Source organism: Salvia miltiorrhiza, chromosome 4 (assembly GCF_028751815.1).
Source record: "Salvia miltiorrhiza cultivar Shanhuang (shh) chromosome 4, IMPLAD_Smil_shh, whole genome shotgun sequence".
Lineage (NCBI taxonomy): Eukaryota > Viridiplantae > Streptophyta > Magnoliopsida > Lamiales > Lamiaceae > Salvia > Salvia miltiorrhiza.
In genome coordinates this window covers 44,497,201-44,515,849 of record NC_080390.1, presented here as the reverse complement: position 1 = coordinate 44,515,849, position 18,649 = coordinate 44,497,201, and the positions used below count along the sequence as shown (strand labels likewise).

The 18,649-nt window shown below is 37.2% G+C and overlaps 1 protein-coding gene and 1 long non-coding RNA gene across 2 annotated transcripts; one reads left to right on the top strand and one right to left on the bottom strand.

The window, feature by feature from the left end:
- Positions 1 to 5,586: 5,586 nt before the first annotated feature.
- On the top strand, positions 5,587 to 9,151 carry LOC131021945 (uncharacterized). The gene is made up of 3 exons (XR_009101095.1): positions 5,587 to 6,166; positions 8,242 to 8,306; positions 8,893 to 9,151. It is a non-coding gene; the product is annotated as an uncharacterized LOC131021945 (long non-coding RNA).
- A 3,789-nt stretch (positions 9,152 to 12,940) lies between these two features.
- Positions 12,941 to 14,591, bottom strand: LOC131021917 (aspartic proteinase PCS1). The gene has a single exon (XM_057951256.1). It carries the CDS (start codon positions 14,289 to 14,291, stop codon positions 13,029 to 13,031), a length of 1,263 nt encoding a protein of 420 aa, XP_057807239.1. The 5' UTR covers positions 14,292 to 14,591; the 3' UTR covers positions 12,941 to 13,028.
- Between the last annotated feature and the right edge of the window lie 4,058 nt (positions 14,592 to 18,649).

Below are 18,649 nucleotides of genomic sequence, written 5' to 3'. Positions count from 1 at the left end.
CAGAAAACATAGATTGCTATAAGTTGCATGATCACGATTCTAAAAGAACATAGACTGCTGGATTAGTAGGATATCTCTACAATCTAGATTCTTGAAGTGATGATTTAGAAGAATGATAGAGAACTTAGAGCATTTCAGCTTCCACAAGAAAACAATGGTTCTTTTGAATTACAAAGAGGAATGAAAAGACATGTACGCGTTGAAGGAAAAGCACGGAATGATGATACAAGATGAATTCAAGGCAAACATTGCATCAAGGGTTTAAGCATAAGTCTCTACGTTCGAATGTTTACACACGATGGAACATCGAATCGACTTATGTTACACGATAGATTATAAAAAGGGCGTGATTTGATTGTCTGCGGGTTATATATATTTGTGACATACATGGGAAATGGGATCCGAGTCCACTAGAATAGAAGACCTTAAAATAAGTTTAGTTGTCTTAATGAAACTTATGTTTTGTTATGCATAGTATGTTCATAACCTTGTACATTTAAGAGTTTTACGTCTACTTACGTATAAGAAGACTCACACTTTCCCTTATCTATTAAAGAGGGTTACGTCCAGGCATATTCCGATAGTTAGGAAAGCTCCGCGTTTGACCCAGCAGAGACTACCCGGGCATATCGGGATTTTAGTATAGCTTTTGACGACGACATAAGAATTGTTATAGCTCAGTATACACGCCTTTGGACTGTTGCCCATGTCTTTGGGACTACAAGTTATATAAGAAAATATGGTTCGACTGTCTGTATGTAGACCTTGGGGAATAAGAGTCTAGTTCAATAGGACTAGAACCTTAAGTTTGAGCTTTAAGCTGCCACTACGAACTCAAGTTTCGTTATGTATAGTATGTCCACGACTTCTCAAGTTCGGGACAATGTTTCCCGTGTGACTGGGAAGTGATGATGTTGGACCTGGCCAGTCCACATGATCCAAATCTCAGTAGACGTCTTTTGGGTTGAAAACCTATATGTTTCAACTTTCGGTTGAAAAGCCAGACGGGTTCTTACTCGAGGTCATTTTGTTCGACCTTGTAGTTAATCATTTCATACCCTCTGGTCATTCTTTTGAATCTCTTGAACAATTTCTACAACACCTTGCTTTGATGTTGTGTTGATTTTGAGCCTTGCAACTCGTGAGTTGTCATAGTAGATTCCCTTTATCGATAAGACTAAGAAGTATTAGTCTACTGACCTAGTATACCACCCAAACTATAGCTTTGTATAGTTGTCTCTCATTGTGTTTAAATTAGTTGAGATTAGTCTTTGTCCTATGAATATTATCGACCACTCATTATGATAGAAATTCAGAATCCAAATTGAGACCGTAATATAGAGTTTGCGTACATGAACGACTTTCTGTGTTGCATTCCAATTGACTGAATTTGCAGATTTTGGTTGAAGGCCAAAAGAAAAGCGATGACTCAAGAAGAGCTGTCAGACTTGTCTTAGAAGATTTTCAGACGGGGGTATATGACAATTATATTTCTAATAGCCGTTATAAGAGGAAAGGAAAAGAAGTGTTTAATCCAAAGCAAAACAAGATGGGATATGACCAAGTATGACCATATTTTCTGCAGCATGTCCGTTAGGCCCCACAGTAGGTGGACATAGAAGAAAAGATGATAGACAAGTTTCACTCCGGCCTAAGGTACTCGACAATTATACTGAGTTTATGAACTCTGAATTGTTCAGCCAAGCTCTGGACGCCGAGGTAGTAGGCCCGAGATTTGCTCGACCCAAACTCAACTCAGGAAGCAAATGATCAAGGACGAAGGCAAGACTACTATGATAGTCGAAATGGCAAGAGGCCTTGGTAGGAAACATAGTGCCCAAAGGCAAGGACAAGGACATCAAACAAACATAGGACCTGCTAAGGATAAGTAGGGCCAGCCTGGGGTACCTCCATGGCCGAAGTTTTCCAAGTCATATTATGATATATGTTTGGATGATAGTAATACATGTTTTAAATATGGTCAGAAGGGCCATTTTGCTAAAGATTTCCAAGCGAGGCCACAAGGAGGGATGTGAAGATCGAATCAACCGGGTCAAGCACAACCATTTAGGGTCATTCTAGGCCAACAACTACTCTATCCACCACAACCCCCTTAAGTTAGAACCTATGCCCCGCACAAGAATAAATAAGGAAGCAAACAAGGAAACCTAATAAGTATGGGCACGCTACTCAACACACCTGTTATACTTCTGTTCGATACGGGTGCCTCGCATTCTTTCTCTGCAAGTGCATGTGCAAATACCCTAAAACTCATACCTGAAAAGGGCTAATCTGGACATGAGAAATTCTTTACCCATAGGAGGGGCGACGATAGAAACACATGCTTACTCAAACCAAGAGGTAAACATAGGATCATTTAAGGTCATAGTAAACAACTTGCAGTTTATACAATATAGGACATTGATGTAATCCTAGGGATTGACTGGTTAGCTAAGAACTACGCCACAGTTTTATGCAAGGAGCGGAAGATTGCTTTTAACTTTTCGGGGATGGATGCTTTGAGATAAACCTGGGGAACAGGATACCAATTATTTCAGCCTTACAAGCGAGGAAGATGATGAACAAGATAGACTGCCAAGCTTTCCTGGTATACCTGATCGGAGGAGTTGAGACCAAAGGGATAATTGAAGACGTAGAGATTGTACGGGAATTCTGAGATATTTTTCAGAAAATTTACCAGGGCTGCCACTCGATAGACAAGTAGAATTTACCATCGATTTTGAACCAGGATCAGCACCGGTATCCAAGGCACCTTATAGGATGGCTCCAAGGGAATTGGAGGAGCTAAAGATCCAATTACAGGAATTATTGGACCTAGGTTTTATCAAACCTAGTGTATCCCATGGAAAGCGCCTGTGTTATTTGTCAAGAAGAAGGAAGGCACCTTGAGGATTATTTATTCGACCAACTCAAAGGCGTGAGTGTAATCTTTAAGATCGATTTGAAGTTTGGGTATCATCAGTTAAAAGTTAGACATGAAGATATACCCAAAACGGCTTTCCGAATAAGATATGATCACTACGAATTCGTAGTTGTGCCGTTCGGATTAATAAACGCGCCAGTGGTGTTCATGGACCTCATGAACAGAGCATTCTATCCTTACTTGGATAAGTCCATCTTGGTATTCAAAGACGATATCCTTATCTACTCCAAGATTAAGAAGAATATAAGAAACATTGAGAATCGCGTTGCAAACACTAAGGGGTGAATGTCTTTATATCAAATTCACTAAATGTGAGATTTGGCTTAAGGTCAGAAGGTATCAAGGTTGAAGCAGTACAAGGATGGAGGTCACCAACAACTCCAAATGAGATAAGAAGTTTCTTAGGATTAGCTGGCTACTATCGAAGATTCATTGAAGGATTTTCAAAAATAGCAAGACCAATGACGCAGTTACTTGGGAAAGGAATCAAGTATACTTGGACTGATGAGTGCGAGAGAAGTTTTCAGCAGCTCAAGGACATGTTAACTACTGCACCAGTGCTAGCAGTTCCAGAACCAGACAGGGAATATGTGATCTACACGGATGCGTCGAAAAATGGACTAGGTTGTGTGTTAATGCAAGAGGGAAAGGTGATAGCATATGCATCGCGACAACTTAGACCACATGAACTGAATTATCCAACCCATGATTTAGAATTAGCTGCAGTGGTGCATGCACTGAAAATATGGAGACATCACCTATACGGAGTTAGGTGTGAGATATTCACCGATCATAAAAGCTTGAAATATTTTTTTTCAAGCAAAGGGATCTGAACATGAGACAAAGAATATGGCTCGAACTAGTAAAGGATTATGATTGTGGTATTAACTACCACCCAGGCAAGGCCAATGTAGTAGCCGATGCATTGAGTCCTAAAGTCTCGTCTAAGTTAGGATACTTTCTCACGAGGGAAGATGAACTCATTAAAAACTTTGACAAGATGAGGATAGAAGTGATTAAACCACCTAATACAATAGCGAGTGTTATTGCGACAATACCCAGTTTGAGAAAAATGGTGGTAGAAGCAAAAAGGAAGGACGAAAAGATGGAGAAGCTACGAGGAAGAATAAGGATAAGAAGTTTCAAGAATTACAACGACGAATCAGATAATACTATCTTCTTTGAAGGGAAGATATGCATGTCCATGACAATGAACTTAAGAATAAGATAAAGCCATGGCACCCATATACTGTCACCAGGAAGTACTAAGATGTATTAAGATCTAGAAAAATTCTAGTTAGGAGGAATGAAACGAGATGTAACCTCATTTGTTGAAATATGTCTTGCGTGCTAGCAAGTGAAGGTTTTACAACATATCACATTGTTACTTTGAGTCTTCGAGCTCATAAAGTCAAGCTTAATGTCGTGTTTGGGACAAACTGAGCCCTTAACGAACCAATGAATTTCGTTGTCGAGATGGATTTTTTCGAATCCATCATACTTAAGCAAAGGTTGTCACGAAAGGGGGCAGTCAATGCCCACATGACTCGAGATTCCTTCGATGAATGAATAAAAGTTTATAACGGCGTTTTAGGCTGACTGCCTACATGCTCGAAATGGTTGGTCTCCTTACAAACTGTTTAAGTTGCCTTAAGAATGCTCTAGAGATATTAGTCATTATAGTTCCGCTTAAACGACATAGAAATTATTAATAAGGTATGTTGAGGACGACCGAGCTAAACCGGGGTGAAAGCTGAGAACATGTTTTTGCCACTCATTGTGAGACATATAATACCAGTTATCAATCGACTATCGATAGATTGGCAAATGAGGCGTTATACCTGAGGAAATATAGATCACCACTTTGTTGGGATGAAATGGCGAGATGATTGAGATCGTCCGTCAAATCAGAAAAAGGAATCAAGGAGGCCCAGGATAGACAGAAGTCATATGCTGACAAGCGCCGAAAGGACCTATAGTTTGAGGATGTAAAGAAAATTTTTCTGAAGGTTTCTCCATCAAGAGGAATCGTTAGATTCGGTGTAAAGGGTAAACCTAAACCCCGTTTTATAGGCTCATACGAGATTGTAGAAAGGATAGACCCAATAACTTACTGGTTGGCGTTAGCGCTAAGCTTTGAGAATGTGCGTAATGTATCCCATGTGTCGCAAATAGAGAAGTATGTTTACGATTCAAAGCATATGATCCATAAGAACAACATTATTATTAGTCAATATTTGAGTTACGAAGGAAGATCCAAATCTATCTTAGATCGGGAAGTTCAGGTACTAAGGACTAAGTCAATACCGATAGTAAGGGACCTATGAATATATCATGGTCAATAATAGACTACCGTCTAACAGGAAAGTGAAGTACTCAGAGTTATTTTCTGAGGTACAAATTTCGGGACGAAATTTATGTTAAGGGGGATAGTATGTAATGCCCCGACTTTTTATTAAGGATTATAGACTTTTAATTATTGATTTAAGGATTTCTTATGGTAATTAGGGTTCAGCATCCATTAATAAAATACGGACTTATGTGAATTTGATGATTACATACGTGATAATTTATTTTTATTTTTATTTCAACGGATGATGCACTCAAAATATATTTTGAGTCCATTAAGAGAATGATGGAGCTCAAAGATTTATTTTGAGTTTTCAAATCGAAAAAAAAAATTATGTATTTATTTATTTTTACCGAGAAATTTAGGAATGATGAGTTATAAAAATTTTCCATCAATATTTTTCTCAAATTATTTTCCTATGATGTATTTATAAATTGAGAGAGTGCACTAATGTTAGTGCTATTTATTCTAATTTTGATCACAAGAGTTTTATGCTCTAGCATTTTATTAATTGATGATTAGTCTTACATATATTTTTTTTCTTACACATGGGTTATTACTACACCACATTTTTATATTTACTTAATGTAACACCCCATTATCCTCCACTAATATTTTCTTTTCCCTACCACTAATCTTTTTCCCTACCATCACTAATATTTTCTTTTCCCTACCACTAATCTTTTTCCCTACCACTACTCCTACCTCTCCACCACACTACTCCTTTTCCCCCACCACTACATTCTTTCTCCCACTCTCACAACTTTTCTCCCACCATTATCACACTCCATAGAAGCCTTTGAAGCCCCAAGAGAAGTAGCAAAGCAAGGGAGAGTGTGGGAAAACTATAGAGTGAAGGTTGTGCTTCGAGGGTGAGTTTTTCTTTGCTTTTTCTCAACTGAAAATGCTTTATGGCCATGGATTTTTACACATTTGTGTGCTATATTATGTGAGGATATGTTTTATGATTTTGGATGATTATTTTGGTAGAGTTTATTGGGTGAAAAACCGTGCATGAGGTAAGGCAGCGAATCTGCCATAAGCACACTGCTCGGCAGTGTTTTGCAAGGCGATTCCAGCCATCCAAACGGTTCCCAAAAATTCCCAAATTAATTGTGTATCATCTTTCATATGTTTTCTATACTTTGGTAAAATTTCAGAAGGTTTGGAGCTCTTATGATTTATTTATGAATTTGTAAACATCACTGCCCATCTGGAATACATTTTTGGTAAACAATCTTTGGGAGGCCATAAGTAAAGTTTCAATCGGTGAAAACCTTTGAAACTTGAATATGTCACTCTAGACTCCCGTATCTTTCTTTTGACATCGGTCTCACCATTTTTGAGTAAGGGAAACAACCGGTATAAATTCTTGAAATCTAGTTCTTATTCCTTGTACCATCCAGTAGATTTTACAAACCTACGACTTTGAGGTGGCAAAGGCCGACTTAAATCTTTGATTCTCAAGCCTATCTTTCTACTGAATATTCACTGACATGTTGGGAACTTACTTGTTCAGTTTTAGAATTTTTGGTGAAGCCTAAAGTGGTTTTTCCGATTTATGTTCTAAATCTGCCAAACTTGAACTCTTTTTGTGCACTGAACTTTAGACAGTCATATCTTCTAAACCATGAATGTTCTTGGAGTAAATCCAACTGTAGAGTGTTATGATCTCTCCCTAGTTTCCAGATTGACCCTTGGGGTTCCCAGTGGAGTTTTGTAAAGGGAGATATGAATTTTTAAAGAAAGCCCACTGACTTGGTTGTAATCTGGAAATCTGAAATTTTCAGATTTTTGCTTGTTAAATACCCATCTTTGAGAGGGCATATCTTGCTCGTTTGAATTTTTTTTCATTCGATTCAAATTGGAGAATGATCCTTGAAATGTCTAGTTTCCAGAATGTCTTTTGGAGCCTCATTTGGAGATCCGAGGCAGATTTGATGTCTGTTGCAAAACAACCTCTTAAGAGCTCAAGTTGTTGAATTATTTTCTATGTATCAAAGTTTATTTTAAAGGATGTTTCATGAAAGATTTAGTATATGTGCGTAACGAGTTTGGGACTATTTATTTTAAATGAGGTCCGTTCTTTTATTTAAATTATGATGGACTTTTAATGAATATTTTTGGGATTAAACTCTTATTTCTTGATTTATATAAATTATTTTTTTAAGGACTTATAAATATGAATTTCGTAGGCCTACTGACCTACTGTGATCGACGGTTTGTCGATGTCTAATAGCTTTGAAAATTTTATAGCAAGTCCCTACATGAGTCTTGAGTACCCTGGTAAAATTTCAAGCCATTCCAACTTCGTTTGATACTTCTTTAAAATGCAAAACCTAAACTGCACATTACTACCGAGAATTTCAGAGAACAGAGGAAAGAGTCATTCATTTCAGTAGCTTCCTGTGTGATCTAGATTTCCAAATTTTTATGGTATTAACCTTATTGTGTTAGCTAGATATCCACCAAAGTTGAGCCCAGTTTGACAACGTTTACTATTTTTCAAAAATCCAAGTTTTCGATTGTTCAAAACTGCCGAACATGGTAGATCGTGGTAAAAACGTCATATCTCTCAAACCACTTGGAGTTTTCGACTCTACTTTTTTTTTTATATGAAACTAGACTCGAAGATCTTTCTTTCGGTATGAGTCTCGAGTCCAGGAGATGTCGGAGTCAGAACAGATTAAATTTTGAAGTTGAGTCAGTGTAAAAACAGAGCATGTTTTGATGATGTTTGATTGTGATTCTTATGTGCCTTATGTGTTTGTGTTGCCTATGTGTTTGAATGAGATTAGACGAGGTATGATTGATTTTTGACTGTCTTTAATGTAACGAATTATGGATGCTAGAACCCTAAAACATTAAAAGATACCCTAGGCACGTAGAATTAGACTTTGTCTTATGACAATTTCTTCACGAACTTATCGACTCTTCATCAATGAAGGTCCGGGCGACAGAAAGTGAAGCCGAAGAAGAAACGACTCCACGCCAGCTTTAAGAACAATTGAGGTGGGCATTATTTTATTATTACGTATATAGAGATCCCCTGCGTGACGTAGGCCTCATATGCGAATATATATGCATGATATGTTTTGACTATTTATTCAGTTCTTATGAAATGCTTATATGTTTAATGCCCTTTATGAAAATGAAAATGTTATGAAAATGAAATGTTTATGAAATGATTGACTGCCAAAATGTTTATGTTTTTATATGTATCCTATCTGTGTTGGTTCGCCAACTTTAAAGGAAATCCAATTGGGATCCTATGCTAGACAAAGGTCGCTAGCTAGGGTTAACGTGTACACTCATGGAGACCGCGAGTCGCTTGCGACCGGTCTTGGCGTCCGTGGTAAGGAGGCCTCCTTCCCGGCGCGTGACAGAAAGGACAGATATGGATCATATAGACTGAAAATGGGATGCGCATCCACCTTTATGAAAATGAATGAAATGTTTTAGTAAGCGCAGGTCATTCAAGAAAACCCCTGTGTGTTACTGTTGGCAGTTCAATTTATATATGTATGCATGTTGTATTTTCGGCTTATGTCACTGAGTATTTTTATACTCAGCCCTGCATGTATTTCTAAATGTGCAGGTTGAGCAGGCGATGGAATGGATCGGTGTTGAGCGGATTTCCCTTTTGATGTTTATGTAATGAAACCTTGAGTATGCATCTCCATATGCATAACTCACACGTTTTTTTCGCTGCAAACACTCTGACTTATTTATCATTTCTACTTGAACTTATTACTACTTCATTTTAATTAACTTTCAGTTGGGGTCTAGTCGTTATGGCAGACTCATTTGTGAATTACCCAAGTGGTTATATATATATACCACTAGTTTGTTATTAATGTTGGTTACTTAGTAAATCCCATTTAATTTCTGTTTCTTATTGTTCACCCCAAGTCATAACCCCGGTTAACCCGTCATTGGGATAGTGGGCTGTGACAGATATATATACAAGGAATGATTCTAATCAATGAGATCTCTCATGTATAGTGAAATCTTAAATTGATATATATATATATATATATATATATATATATATATATATATTGTTAGAGTATGATACTTTATTCTTAATTATCATTTATATAGCTTTGGTTTCTGATACCTAATGAGATATTAGAAGTGATGCCGCGCTGCTGACGAAGTTTTCTTAGAGTTTCTCTTGAAGATAATTTCCTTGTTTGTGAGTATTTTTCAAAGAAGATCAGTGTATATCTTTTGGTTTGGCTTGCAAGGCTTTAAAGAAGAGTCCTTATTCAAAAAGGAAACTTAGGGTTTCACCTCTATATAAGCTAGTCTTCTCCAAGCAGGTATGATTGACTTTTTCGTGCATTTATTCAAGCAGTTGGTGGGCAACACGTTTTTTGGGAGTAAGAACATCTTTCTTGGAGTGTATGTTTTGTTTCTTATTACTTTGCATTTAATCTTGTTAGTAGCAAAGTATCTGTTAGTTTATCTCCTTCGTGAGTTGGTGTTTGAATTGTAAGGGAGTAAGTGTGTTCGCCGGGGTTCACACTTAGAGAGTTAGTGTTATCTAGCTTTCAACGTTTTACTACCGTTGAAATTTTGAGAAATCATAGAGGCATAGAAGGTTGAGTCTTGTGTAAGTCGAGCTGTAATTTAATCTCTCATAGTGAATCGTTTTCCAAACGTTTCTAAAAACTTTGGCGAGTAACACATCTAGCCTTTGTGTATATTGATGTGTTTTCGTACATATTATTGTTATAGTTAATTAGAGCACCCGCAATGGGGTTCCTTGATAGCCTACTTGATAGTGGTTGTGTTATTGAGTAGGTAGAGCTGCATTGGGGTTCCTTGATAGCCTACTTGATAACATTAGTTTTGATTTTTATGTTTTTCATTTAAATTTTATTGCATAATTTAAATAACACAATTTATTTTAAATTTAAATTGCAGTAATTATAAAATCCTAAATATTACATAAAACTTAAATAAAATAAAAACAATTCCTAAATTTTAACTACTCTAGCCCTAGAGGTCCGAAACGTGCCCAAAGGTACTCCATCAAATCATATCGGAGCTGAGCATGTAGTTGTCTATCTCAGAGAAGGCTATCCCTTCGCACATATTCCTCGAAGGACACCGGTGTTTGTCCAGCACTCTCCGTCGAACCACTGCTAGACGCCCCGTCATCATCTCTCCAGTTGGCAGCCGCTTCACCTTCGTGCTCCACAATCATGTTGTGGAGAATGATGCAACACAACATGATGTCCTTCAGGTGCTCTACGTACCAATTGCGCGCTGGACTTCGAATGATTCCCCACCGAGCTTGAAGGACTCCGAAGGCGCGTTCCACATCATTCCGTGCCGATTCTTGCATCTTCTTGAACCTTGCCTCCTTCGGATTGGTTGCCATTGATGGACTCTTCACGAAGCAACGCCACTCCGGATATATGCCGTCACACAAATAGTAGCCCATTCGGTATTCGCGCTGGTTGGCATGAAAGACCACCGGCGCCGCAGTTCCTCCTAACACGTCGGAGAAGAGAGGAGACTGATTCAGCACATTGATGTCGTTGTTTGAACCAGCGACGCCGAAGAAGGCATGCCAAATCCACAAATCGAAAGAGGCAACGGCCTCCAATATCAAGGTGGGCTCTCCCTGATCCCCGCGTGTGTATGCGCTGTGCCACGCCTTTGGGCAGTTCTTCCACGCCCAATGTATGCAGTCTAAGCTCCCGAGCATCCCGGGAAAACCATGTCTCTCCTCGTGCATATGAAGAAGGCGTTGCACGTCAGTTGCCGTTGGACGGCGCAAGTAATGGGCTCCAAAAGCCCGTATGACCGCCTTGCAGAACTTCTTTAGGCATACACGACCGGTTGAGTCCGCCACTTTGAGATACTCATCGAACACATCCGCACTAACCCCGGTGGCTAATTGACGGATAGCCGACGTGCATTTCTGCAAAGGAGAAAGAGAATCTCGACCGAGTGCATCAGTGCTCATATGGAAGAAAATATCTTCACCTTGAACAGCCTCGACGATGCGCAAGAACAACTCCTTCTGCATGCGAAATCGACGCCGGAAAAAAGTAGGGCCGTACGTTGGATTGTCGACGAAGTAGTCTTGCATAAGACGTACATGGGCCTCTTCACGATCACGGTGGACGTATGATCGAGGACGTTTGGCACGCGCCGGCTCTGGCGCCGGTTGGGGGCAGTATGATTGAAGCAGTTGTTTCTGCAACTCAACCAACTCCATGAACTTTTCAGCGACTTCGTCGGAATCGGGCGAAGAATCATGTTCAGGTGACGACAATTTTGGAAGAACGAATATGATATTTTGCAAGAAAAATTGTAGGAGGAAGAAGGAGTGAGTTGTGATGAATGAAAGTGAGTTGTGATGAATGAATGAAGGAGAAGTATTATTTATAGAGAGAAAAGAAGATAAAAAAAAGGAAAATTGGCTCAAACGGACGAAAGAGCCGTTGGGAAAAAAAAATCGAAAAACGATCGAAAAAGCCGTTGAAAAATATATATATTTTTTTTTATTTCGGGCGCGCCGCTTGAGTGCTACCCGAGCACTCGAGGAGCTCCCCCCCGCAACGCCCCTACTCGACTGCAACGCCCTCCTCGAGTAGCCACTCGAGGAGTGCGTTGCGGGTGCTCTTAGTTCATCATTATAAAATTCATAAAAGTTTTATGTGAATTTTGCATTACGTTCGAATCTCTTGTTAAATTAGAGGATACTAGTGCTAGACTAAGTTCATGACACGTACGTAATAATTTTTTATGACACATAATTTATAAGTGTAAAACAAATAGGATGCTAGCTATATATTATTGCAAGAGAACAATACAACATTGGAATTTAGTTCAGAATCATTTTATTATCAAAATATATGTGGAAGACAAAATATATATAGCAATGTAAATATGTGTGGAAGACAAAATATTGCAGAGGGATGCAGAAAGTGTAATACATTAATACTATGAATCGAACAAGTGTCGCTTGAATTAAGGTGAGATGTGACACTTGAAAAGATATTCAAGATTGAGACACCCAAACAAAGAAGTATTGGTTATTTTATTTTCGCAAATACATAACAATAAGTTTAATAGTATTCGTCTAATATACGAATAAAAAGTGCTTTGAAGAAATTCAGTGAATTAACGTTGAGGCCTTCATTAAAAGACTGAACTAATAGTGGACACTCTCCTACAAGTGGCGCAATAATTAGATCGTTGCTGACCGACCACGGCAATGGTTTGTGGGGGTTGTTTTTTCAAATAAAACTACATAAAACTTACTCCTGTCTCATTAAAGATAATTTAATTTTTTAATACAGAAATTAAAAAATATATATAAATTAAATAAAAGTGATAGGTACACAACTGTTAAAGAATATAAAAATGAGTCATTTTTAACAGAATAAATCAAAATGAAAAATAAGAGTGAGAAATGAAAATAAATTTGAAACATCAAATTTTCAAACCTTATAATTCCATCTCGTAAAAAGGAGACCGCTGCCAAGTAAGAAATGCGCTTCTAAAGAGTGACATCAACTCCTCCGAAAAATGAAAAGAGTGACCTCAACTATTATGTTTGCATCGAGCTTATCTTATTATGTGACACGGGTTGAAAGATGATGCATATATATGAACCCAACTGATCTAATAAATTATTCTTCATTTTTATTTTTTTTGTAACAGCAATAATATACAAGTATACACAAAATGAAATTCCTGAGAAGATGGTCAAGCCGACTTGCTACAGTCAGCCGCTCCAAATCCTATTTGTCTATTATTCATATCAAACTCCACCCAAAGATTTTGCTGATGAAAATTGCCAATAATATTACTCGCAACGCCCAGCGATTCCGATCGGCCAATGGCGACGCAATGCACACCACCTCCAACCTCATCCAAAATACTCTGTTTGTTGATCAAAATCTCGACACCGTTATCGAATTGGAAAGCCATGTCGCCTATGAGCCGTCCGATCTGGAGCGCATCACCGTCGAAGCACATATCTAAGGAGCCTCCATAAACGTACCCCTTTTTCAATTTGGGAGCCGCGAGCCTAACAACTTCCTCCCTCACCTTGGCATACGCGCTGTCCACTAGGAAAGTGTATTGGGTGCCAGAGTCGATCATGGTCTGCCCGGACCCCGTGGCGTCCGGCCGGAAGGCGGCGGCGGAGATGTTCAACTTTTTCCCTCCAATTTTGATCCCAGCCAGGCCTACCGTGTAGGCAATGGGGTCAAAATTGGGGGTGCGTTGACTTTGGGGGAAAGTCAAAAGTTTAATGTATTGGAATGCGTGGGAGTTGGGGTTGTGGCCTAGGTAGAAACCGCCGAGCGTGTCGCGGCGGGGCACGCAGTAGGAGAATTTGGGCACCTTGGCCTGGGAAATGAAGGACAGCCTCCCGAGGTTCATTCCTAGAATACCCTCGGCCTCGCCCGAGCCTGAGTCCGTGGCGCAGCCGAGGATCAGGGGAGGAGTAGTTTGGGAGGCGGAGAAAGTGAATTTCTCTCTGACCAGATTGCCCTCGGCCAGCGTCCCGTCCGCGTAGAAGTAGGAGTAGTGGCAGAGCCGATTCTGGTCGCAGCTGGTGGGGAGGCTGAAATCGGGAATCCGGGGCTTGCAGAGGGGGTGGTTGCAGGGGAGGACGGAGAAGGAGGAGGAGAGAGAAGGATCGAAGGGCGCCGCAGGAGGCTGCTTCCGAGGGGATTTCCGGTGGCACTGAATCCAGGAGAGCTGGCTGCCGGTGTCCACCACCATCTTTTGCGGCTGCGGCGGCGTGCCGATGGGGAGGGAGACGATCAGGGCCATTGAGTACTTGAAGGATGACTTGTAGTTGTACCCGAACGCCTCCCCCGCGCCTTTCTTCGCTACAAGAGAGGACGACAGGGGAGCTGAAGTGAGAGGGAAAGAGCCATGGAGTGTGTTTTCTTGGAGAGAGAGGTGGAAACAAGTCATCAGTAGCGCCAAGAAGAGGAGAGAGGAACAACAAGTCATTTTTGATGAGCGAGAGAGGAGTGAGTGTGTGTGTGTGTGTGGCGACGGGATTTATTTATATGGGTTTGAAACAACAATGCGCGGCCAAAGAAAGGGAATGACGCGCTTTTCACTTTGCTAATTATAGGCTAGTTGTATCCAATAATCACCATTTAGCTTTCCCTCAAATTAATATACAAAGAAAAATCACTATTCCTCTAGACTGCTATAAAGCTACTACTAAAAATAGATTGATCTCTAATTTCTTGCGTGCTCACATCTAAAATCTTAATCTTGAAATATTATGTGCATTTATAATTCGATATGTATATGACTTAGGAAGATGTTACTATTATGTAGATATTGGTCCTTAGCAAGCTGTGGCAGTGGTGGTACTCTATATCAGAGGAAATATTTGAATGTGAGTTTGTCTCGAGTCCACCACAAATAAGAATTTCCCGTTCAAATTATTCTCTTAAGTTTTCAAAAGAAAAAGAATAACTCGTTTTACTAATGATATAATATATCATACTACTTTACAGCTACTACCATTCTACCATACATGAGTATATTTCAATGCTTTTGACTGACCACCAAAGAAAATAAGTATGAAATACTCATATAAATATAAATATATATATGCAAAATTTAAATAATGAAAAAGAAATGGGTGGTTAGCAATCAAAATTAAAGGCATTCATATCTTATGGTACCTTTTATTATAATATGACCCATGTAGATAATTACTAATGTGTAGCATATCGAATTTTGATGAATGTCACTTCACGTTATAATTTATTAATAAATATAATAAAATTAATTTTATACTCAGATAGAGTTATGTCATCTAGAATGATTAATAGTGGTGGAGCATGAACCACAAAAATAAGGCTAGCTAGTATGGCTCAACCATTCGTATCCATCTAAAATTTATATACTCATATTCGTCTCAAATATAATTTAAAAGTTATTTTATTACTCGTTATAGTCTCAAATATGTATAGCATTATTCACTAATTACTCAAATCTATTTGAAATTATAAATATAATTGTTGCAACAATTGAATATTCATCGCAATAACAAACCAAACATATTTAAATAACATTAGTAATAATAAATGTATATACATGTACGTGTCCCAAACCAATTAAAAGTGATTTTAGTATTCATTCTTATCTCATACATGTATAATACTCGCTAATTACATTTATCTGTTAAATTTAGAAGTTAAAGTTGTTACACTAACTGATTATTCTACAATAACAATCCAACATTACAAAGTAAACATTAATATCAAATAGACTAAATAATGAAAGATAAAAAAAAAAATTAAAATATGTAGGCATACCTATTAATGTTAGGACATTTATAATTTATATGCTCATACCTATGTCAAATATATATGACTTCAAAAATGATTGGAGAATATGTTCTCATCCCAAAACTATATAGTTATACTCGCTAATTATCCACTCACTTATAATATATCTAAATAATTAAATATAACTTGTTGTAATTGGTTATGTGTATCAACAAAATCCAAAAATTGCAGAGTAAATAATAATAATAGATACTCGTTCATTAGTCTTTCTTTCACCAAGTCTTATAAGAATAGAATTTTATAAAACAAATAATTTATATATATATATATATATATATATATATATATTATATTTTTTTAATGCAAAAAAATGTATAAAATAAGAGAGAGCAAAGAAAAACAAAATTATTTTAAAACTTTTAACTGGTTAAAACTTTCTCATTTTAAATTAATTTATATAGTATATTATATATATATATATATATATATATATATATATATATATATATATATATATCAAATTAAAGCACCTGTCATGATCTCTATTATGAACCAAAACACATGTTTTTTAGAATAACAGATGGACAAAAATGAGAATAAAAAAAACATAAAAAGAAATAAAGAAAATTATTCTCCCTCCGTCCCAATGAATAGGTCATATTCATTATTTAAATGTCCCGTTATAGACCACTTACTAAAATGAAAAGTCAATATATAACAAATAATCTCACATAACTCGACACTCTAAGATAAAGGATCACACCGTATAAAAATCAGTGATTGTCGTTGAATTGAATGTGGATCAAGTATTATATATATATATATATATATATATATATATATATATATATATATATATATAGGGAGCGGTTATTCAATAAACCACTCTTATTTTAAGAATTGCGAACCAACAAAAATGCATGAATTTTATGCATAACATGCATGAATAAACTGTATAAAGGTACGAATTGCGAAAAATAATTTTTTGCTACCTTTGGGATTCGAACTCAGGACCATGAATTTATCCAACAAGGTGATGAATCAACCGTAGATCTTGATGATCAAAGGGCTGAAAATGGTTCCTAATTTATATTTTAAGAAGCGTTCTTATTTTAGCATTCCCCTATATATATATATATATAGTTATACTGAGAATGCTATATTTCGTGATAAATGAGAATGATTGCATAAGCCAGTATATAGTGTTGCATAAGCTGCAGTCAAATACTACATAAAATTTTTGCATGGGTTCGAATTCGGAATGAGCGAAAATTTTATCTAATTAATTGAATTTCGTTATGCAGTCATTACAAGCAACTTAAGCAAATTACAAGCATTTTATGCAACATATATACTGGCTTATGCAATCATTCTCCATTCTCACCATATTTGTCCTTTCTCATTTGATCTTATATATATATATATAGGGATGAGCTAGAATAAAACCACTCTTTTTTTTAAGGTAGAATAAAAACACTCTTAAGTGTATAAAATATAAACGTTTTTTAATGTATGAATTTTATCCAACATGGTTACAAATTGCGAAAAATAAATTTTTGTTACCTTTGGGATTCGAACTCAGGACCACGAATTCATTCAACAGGGTTACGAATCAATCGTAGATCTTGATGATCTAAGGGCTGAAAATTATTTATATTTTATACACTTAAGAGTGTTTTTATTCTAGCGCTCCCCTATATATATATAGGGAAGGGCTACAGTAAAAATAGCTCTTAAAATAAAAACTACAAACCAACAAAAATGTATGAATTTTATGTAGAACACGTATAAATTCACTATATAAAGGTATGAATTGCGAAAAATATTTTTTTTGCTATCTATGGGATTCGAATTCAGAACCATGAATTCATCCAACAAGATGATGAATCAACGGTAGATCTTGATGATCTAAGGGCTGAAAATAGTTCCTACGCATTCAATGAAGAACACGAACACGAACACGTCCACGTTCATCAAATTATATTGAACATATCAGTCGTTTCGTTGAACGTTCATCAAATTATACTTAATTTTGGGGGGTTCTGGGGTTCGACCCCCTATATGTTCAACAAAAAATCCGTTGAACATGACATAAATAAATACTGACCGTTAGATTAGATAAGATCAACGGCTGAGATTTGTTCTCTGTTTTTTGAATATTTAGTGTTCTCCATTGAGCGTCCACCTGTATATATATATATATATATATATATATATATATATATATATATATATATAGGGGTGGGTTAGAATAAAAACACTCTGGTGATTCATAAAAGGATGAGTATCTATTTAATCGGCGAATTATTAAGGAATCGTGAATTGTACCTAGTTTTGATCGGAGAAGACGAAAGAGAGTAATCGAAATTTTTGAGCACGAGAGTAAAATTGCTGCTTGATAATAAAAGATAACGTATCTGTACAATGTGTGCATGCACGAGTATTTATAGAGGAATACAAGCTAATGATAAAAAAATAATTTCGCTCCCCGAACACGCTCCTCGCATGGACGGGGGCAAAATAGTAAATTCCTATCTAAGAACATGCACTCCGCGTGGTCAGGGGCAAAAAGGTAGATTCACTGGTGAGGTGGACGATTCCTCTGGCGCGAGCCTTCCCTCTGGCGAGTATGATTCCTCTGGCGAGTATGATTCCTCTGGTGAGTATGATTCCTCTGGCGAAAGCCATCTCGCTGCTCCCCGTGATTCCCCTGGTAAAGTCATTCCTCTGTTCCGCATATATTACTCCTCATCACACTCTTTATATGTATAAAATATAAATGAAATTTTGTGTAAATAATGAGTTGAGTAAGAGTGTTTGTTATGTATTAATTTTCTATTTTAGAAAATGACTTATTGAATTGAGATGTCCAAATAAAGAAATCTAGTCTATTGAATTGGGATGAAGGAAGTATACTCTTTGCGGACGTCAAATAAGGCAATTGCTGTATACTTTCCGTTGATAGAGAATATTATTGAAAATATAAAAAATTAAATAAAAAATAATTATGAAAGTGATTAGATGGGAATTTCCAAAAATAATAAATAAAATCCTACA

Coding starts and splice junctions, on each gene's coding strand:
- LOC131021917 (XM_057951256.1), bottom strand. CDS start 14,291: ATGACTTGTTGTTCCTCTCTCCTCTTCTTGGCGCTACTGATGACTTGT.